Source organism: Cannabis sativa, chromosome 2 (assembly GCF_029168945.1).
Source record: "Cannabis sativa cultivar Pink pepper isolate KNU-18-1 chromosome 2, ASM2916894v1, whole genome shotgun sequence".
Classification (NCBI taxonomy): domain Eukaryota; kingdom Viridiplantae; phylum Streptophyta; class Magnoliopsida; order Rosales; family Cannabaceae; genus Cannabis; species Cannabis sativa.
This window is the reverse complement of record NC_083602.1, coordinates 32975654-32982713: the sequence shown is the minus strand read 5'-3', so window position 1 is coordinate 32982713 and position 7060 is coordinate 32975654. Positions and strand designations below refer to the sequence as shown.

Here is a 7060-nt window from a genome sequence, read left to right as displayed (position 1 = left end):
TCTTCTTCTCTTCTCTTTTCAATAGAGATCCACAAACCGGCCACTCGAAAGAGAGAAAGAGAGAGATTCACTTTGCTTCTTCGTACCTTGTGAATTGGCAAAGATGGTGAGCAAAACAGAGCAAACCCAGTTGGAAAGGCTTGAGAACCAGGTCGATAATGGTGGTGGAGGAGCTTGGGAGTACCTCTGTTTGGTCAGAAAGCTCAAGGTTCGGCGTTCCGAGAAAGTTTTAAAGCATGGTTTGTCGATCTTGAACGACCATAGGAAGCGATCCAGTCTTGGTTCCGAAGGTCAGTATTCCTTTATCTGATATCAAATATAGGTCGATTTTTTTTTTTCTTATTATTCGCAGCTTGATTTTCAATTCCTTGGATTGATAAGCACACTAATTACTACGGATTGGAAGCAGTTTAGTTCTGTAGAAATTTTGGTGTGTTTGAATTTATGTGAATTTAACTGAGTCATGGTTTTTGTGGATTTTCTTCGGCCGTTGATACTGGATCAAATTTGGGCACGAGTGTGAATTGAGCTAGATAGTGAAACGCTTGAATTTATCTTTAGGGACTTCTTTGTTTTTAGTTTTAGTTTTGAATTTAAAACAGTCGTTTATCTGTTTACCTTGCCAATTTCGGGTTCTTGGGATCTTCGCCGGGTTTAGGTTATCCCGTTTTAGTATACAACACAAGAAATTGACTTCTTACGTTAATTAGTATGTGGTTTGTGTAGTTATTATGACTTTGGTCAACGGAGTCTTAGATCCTACTTCTTGCTTATGTTTGAAGAATGAAAATAAGTTTAGAGTTGCATACTATTATTAATAAGCTGGAAATCCATCCACAGTCTTCAATTCGACTAATTGGTAACTTTGTGTATCTTATCACAGAATGGACTCTATATGAGCAAGTAGCAGTTGCAGCTATGGACTGCCAATGTCTTGATGTTGCAAAGGTATGGTGAAATTTTGGTTTCCAGATTTGGAAATCTTGTTAATGATTTCATACACAGTAATACATCAATTTGTGTCTAATTTTTGAGATTGAAGGTGGTATGTTGAATTATACAATGCCATTGTCATAGTATTTAGCACAAAATGCTAGATGAAGTACTGAAGAAAATCATGTTAACACTTAAGGAATTTAGATGTAACTTTATTTATCAAGAGAAAAAAAATTGATTAAAGGAAAAAGGGGAAAACTTCTGAATATCCTTTTTCGTGTCAATTGCTGGGCTTGCGGATTATTTAAGATTGGTTTTTAGCTATTAGCTAGGAATTCTTAGCACTGTCTCTGATAGTGTAGGTTTGATATCTATATCATGGGTCTGATACCATTTTGCTATGTAATTAACTTGCAGGACTGCATAAATGCTTTGATGAAGAGATTTCCAGAGAGTAAAAGGGTTGGTAGGTTAATCAACATACCAATGATAAAGTGCGTAAATATCTGTGTTTTAATAGAAATAATATATTCTTATGTGGTACTGGCATGAATCACAGGTAAGCTAGAGGCTATGCTGCTTGAAGCAAAAGGCTCCTGGGCAGAAGCAGAAAAAGCTTACTCAAGCCTTTTAGAAGATAATCCTCTTGATCAAGTAAAATTTTGTGCCTTTGCAGTTTGAATTGATGAAATCAATTTGTAATACTGGATTCTCTTTTTCATGTTTTTATGAAAGAACTTTAGAATGATATTGGATGGTATCTAACTTTTTACATTTTTTCTACGTAGGGAATCCTCAAGAGGAGGGTAGCCATGGCAAAGGCACAAGGCGATGTTTCGGGGGCAATTGATTGTCTAAATAAATACCTTGAAACGTAAGAAACTATAGTTTTTTTTTTTTTTTTTTTTTTTCTGTTGTTGAGAAGTTTGCTTATGACAGGGAAAACATGTTAACTCAGTCACCTTTTCTTGTCCTACAGATTTATGGCCGATCATGATGCCTGGAGAGACTTGGCTGAAATCTACGTCTCTCTTCAAATGTAAGAACTCTTTGTTTGCTCATTAATGTTATTATCTTCCGTGATACCATTTGTTACTTTCCAACTGATAAGCTATGTCTAGGTACAAGCAAGCAGCATTCTGCTATGAAGAGCTAATATTATCACAGCCTACTGTTCCTCTACACCACTTAGCTTATGCTGACGTAAGTGGCTAATTTTTTACTTGTCTGTGTGCACCAACTGCATTACTGCTGTGACTTTGATTTCCTATACTTAAGATTTGAGATTTTCTTATTATTTTCTTGTCTTCATGGTCACAGGTACTTTACACACTGGGCGGACTGGAAAATCTACAGGCAGCAAAGAAATACTATGCATCCACTATTGACTTGACTGGCGGCAAAAATACTAGAGCGCTTTTTGGGGTTTGCTTGGTATGTTCTCTCTTGAGACACTCATTTGTCATTTATTGCACTAATTTTTGTGTCAGTTGTCCCCATGTAGTTGTGATTAATCTCCATGGATGCTTAGCACTATTTTAAGACATTTGATTTTTGTATATGACCGCTGTTCCAATGCTGCCAACTTGGTGACTGAAACAAAGTTTACTTCATGTTACTAGTGTTCCTCTGCCATTGGGCAGCTCGCAAAAGGTCGGAATAAGGAAGACAAAGAGAGCGAGCTACAATCTCTGGCAGCAGCAGCCTTGGAGAAGGACTACAAACGAAGAGCACCTGCAACACTGTCCTTGATTACGACCGCCTTAAAAAGCTTAAAAGTTTCATCATAACTCTAATTTAATTGAAACTTTGTTTAAGTATTTCTCTTCTCTAAAGTTGTGATTGGCAACTTGATGCTAAAGGCCTAGAATTTACACAAGGATTTTCATATTATTATTTTTTGCATTTTGTCCCCAAATCAGTTTAAGGGTGTGCTTTATTCTCTATTTACTCTGTAGTATGACAATGACAGTCTAGGATTGTACAACTCAATTGGGATATCTTGTCAATTCTCCATCTTGTGTGCTCTCCCTGCTAATTTGTTTATCTTATATTTCTTGGAAGAAAAGTTCAGAGTAGCTTGGCATTGTTGGTTTGTTTCATGGCTCTAATTTGGCCTTCTGAACTTCAGGAATTCCTTTAGTACTGTTTTTTTTTTGGTCTCATAGAGCAAACTGTCAGCTTAAGCTTTTTCTAAACAACTATTTTTTCTTCAATCAATCAATATTGTGGCGACTATATTAAAAAACACAGTGGAGAAGAGCTTTTTCAATCAATCAGCCTAGTTGCTAGGTGCCCAGGTTGATATGTACACGAAGTTTCGTAAATGCGATTGTGATTTCGTCTTGGACATTATTGTTATTTTGTTTCCAAAACAAGATATGAGACTTGGAATTAGGAGAAAATATCTATCAAGTGGTGGTTTAGTCCCAAACACCACACTAGGCCCTAGGTTGACATTTGGTCTGGGGCTCAGTATTTTGTCCATCAAACGATAGTTTTGTTCTAGATATCACTCTTATTCTGCCCCCAAAAGAAGATTTGAATGCTTTTGCAAGTTTATACATGTGTTAAACGCAAGTTCACTGACACCCATGTACACTAGTGATCACCCGGTTGTCACCTAGTCCTCACTAGTGATTCATTAGGCATCTCCCATGCACATCTAGTGAAATTGCCAAGAGAACTTCACCGGCATCAAAGAATGAGCTAAGGATAGTTATCACATCATTCAAGCATCTCAAAATATGTCTAAAGCCCAAGAAACCAAGTTTTGGGCGCCTAGGTTGACCTTTTATGTCAATCTGGTAAAATGGCTACCTCACTCAATTTTTATCCAAATGATGTGCTTATCGAGATTTTTAAAAACTAATTAAATGAAAGCTTTAGAAATTAAATAACTATTAAGTAACTAAGACGAAGGATTTTACGTGGTTCAGGCGTTAATTATCCCTAGTTCACGAGTCAGTATATTGGGCTTATAAGCTTTTTAAATGTATTAAGTAGTGTTTACAATATAAAACCCTAACTTTGTTTCTCTAGATTTTTCTTGAAGAAGAAGAAAGCTTAGAGGATATTTTTGGCTGAGCTTCGGCTATCTCCTCTTGCGATCCCCCATTATCAAGAAATTAAGGGGTTTATATAGGCTAAACTTCGAGTTTGGGCATACCCGTGACCCGTTTGGAGTTTTTTGTAAAATTTGACCCACTATTGGGGCAAAATACACAATATACATGACTATGAGGCCCACTAAGGATGTTAGGTTCGTGGGGCGACGATTATGTACTGATGAGAAGGTCGTTTGGTACAAGGCACGTGTTGCACAGAGATCACACCTGTCAGACAAAGGTGTCCATCGGACAAAAAAGGGTATTGGTGGTACACACACTACTATGGTCTGCCGTAGGGGACAATATCTGATCTTGTGTCAGAGAGGAGGACACTGTTGGGAATATTTTACCAAGATCTAGATTTACTAGCAAGTATGTTAAATTAACATCCTAAATATGAATATCTTTAAAACAATGAAATTAAACACATAAGAGTTTAGAAAACTTTACATTGATTGTAGCGGAATAATATGACTCCTTCCGCTCAGATCTCTAACCCTTGTTCCTTTTTGTCACAGAGTATTATAAAGATCTGAGCCTAGATCTCTTTCTCTCCTTCAGGTTGGTTACCACCGTCTTCCGCACTATGATTGAGTACTTGACTTGCTATGTGTGGGCATGACACTCTATCATTATAGGCTGACTATAAAAAACAATGAAGGGGGCTTGAAAATTGTATAGAAGGTGTCTATCATCTACTAGTTGTCTGACAGAGTTAGAAACTAGATTTGGCAGGTTGAAAGTATTGGATGAGATGAGAGCATCATGTTCCTTTTATAGTGTTTCAACTAGGGCTTAGGGTTGAATTATATGGATTAAAAAAGAATAAAATATTGAGCAAAATTACACCTAATGGCCGACCACTTAAGGGACTACTTTCTAGTTACAATTTTGCCACTTTATTTCAAACACTTATTCTTCTTTCAATAATACCACATTTTCTAATTTCAATCCTATAAATGCAAAAACTAATTATTTAATAATTATAATTAATTATCAAATATAATTTCTATTTATATTATTTAATAATTAGACCAGGCAAAGTCTCTTAATTAACAAATAGACCCCAAAATCTCTTTTTCTTTCACAATTAAGCCTTTGCTTAGTGAAAATTCATAAATAAGACATAGTATAATTTTAGAATTATAATTAAAACCAATTGACTGAGTCTGCAAATAGTATTATCTCAACTAGTGAGGGGACCATGAGCCTATATAACCGAGCTTCCAATAAGTATATCTAGAATTTACTAAGTAAATTCCCTAACTTATTAATTCCTCCTTGCGCCACTATAGATTTGGAATTGAATAGCACTCTCGATTATATAGAACGCTCTATATGTACCAAGATATAGATACGTTATGATTATCCATTGTTACAATCTTAATAGTCAAAAATCCTTTATAGATGATCTACATCGAAAAAGGACAAATTTATCGTTCTACCTTTCAATGTGTTTTATCCTTAAAACACTTAGCTACCTATAAATGATATTTCATTAAACTAATATAATTACTGAAATGAGATCTCAATCATTTATCTCTATTCAGCCAAGCTCGAAGGAAATTATCGTTTCACTTCTAAATGCTTATAGAAGCTATAGATTCCATATCTATGATTAGTGCTCCCACTCAATTGAACTATCATGTTCCCAAGATGTAAATATCCGCCAGAACTATTGGTTAGTTTTCACGAACAACTTGAAGAACATAAATAATTCAACTAAGTTGAACCTAACCATATGGATTGAGATCCATAGACCTAAGATCAAATAGTTATATTATCTTAGAAAAATATAACAGTAAGTTTATGATATCTTATCCAAGTTCAACATCGGTCCAAACCAATGTATACTCCATACATTCGATACTAGTAAACTTTGTCAATGCTCTAGAAAGGATAACACTTATTCAAGGTGTAAGTACTTATCGCTGATTATCATGTCAGTCTAAATCCAGTGAATTGATAAATTATGAGAATTAAACTTTTGGACATGTAATCATAATTATATTCCACTGTGCTGACGACACTATAATCATAAAAATATATATATGTATGGGTGCACTCTTAATGGGTATTACCCATGAATGGGTAAAATTAGAAAATTTTAAGTTTTTATGCTTAAATTTTTTATCTAATTAAAAAAATCTCTCATTTTTATATCATATAGGCTGAGATTGTTCCATCGGTAAAAAAAAATTTTAGCAAGAAAAATAAGAAAAGAAAATGTTGAGTTTGAGTTAAATATTTTTGTATGAACATATTTTTGATATAGTGTAAAAAGAGATATTTTTTGATATTTTTTTTAATTAAGTAGTTAAATTAAGCATAAAAATTCAAATTTGTGATTTCATTATTCGTTATTAGATCAAAATTTGATGATTTGATATTTTAAAATTAATATTTATAGTTAAATTTGTTTAGTAACCATTCATGGGTAATACCCATTAAGAAGTGTTCCATGGGTATGCTCTTAATGGGTATTACCCATGTATGGGTATTTTATTCTTGACCATTGGATCAAATATCTAATGGTTGATATTTATAATCATTAATTAAATATTAAAAAATTAATATTTCCTATTTTGTTATTCTCTATATTCCTAAAATAGATAAAACTATTAATAGAAATAAAAAATTTATAAATGGAATTGTTATTTAAAAAATAAAACACACTAAAAAAATTAACAAACTATTTTTTTTTTAATAAAAATCATTTTAAAGATTAAAAAGAAAAAAAGTGTATATTTATCTTTTTATAAAATTTCTTCATACTAGAATTCTAAATTGCATTACTGAAAATAAAAAAATAATAATTTTAAGCTTTAAATGGTAATACACATAAAATGTATAAGATTTTTTTTAAACCTAAAATCTTTAATTTTATAATAATTAACAATTATTTATATGTGTTTTTTTTTTTAAATACTTGAGCTTACCAAATCTATAAGAACAAAACCAATGAAGAAAATTTTAACAAAAAAAAAATAAAGGAAGAAAAAAGAGTCATAAAC

At 33.2% G+C, this 7060-nt stretch overlaps 1 protein-coding gene across 2 annotated transcripts; it reads left to right on the top strand.

The window, feature by feature from the left end:
- On the top strand, positions 1 to 2952 carry LOC115720782 (uncharacterized). 2 transcript variants are annotated; one of them, XM_030649961.2, is made up of 9 exons: positions 1 to 290; positions 884 to 948; positions 1354 to 1402; positions 1496 to 1590; positions 1725 to 1810; positions 1916 to 1975; positions 2058 to 2139; positions 2257 to 2370; positions 2559 to 2952. In XM_030649961.2, exons 1-9 carry the CDS (start codon positions 104 to 106, stop codon positions 2724 to 2726), a joined length of 906 nt encoding a protein of 301 aa, XP_030505821.1. In that variant the 5' UTR covers positions 1 to 103; the 3' UTR covers positions 2727 to 2952. The 2 variants fall into 2 exon arrangements, with proteins under 2 accessions (XP_030505821.1, XP_030505822.1); XM_030649962.2 differs by having other exon boundaries at positions 2541 to 2952.
- The last annotated feature ends 4108 nt before the right edge of the window (positions 2953 to 7060 follow it).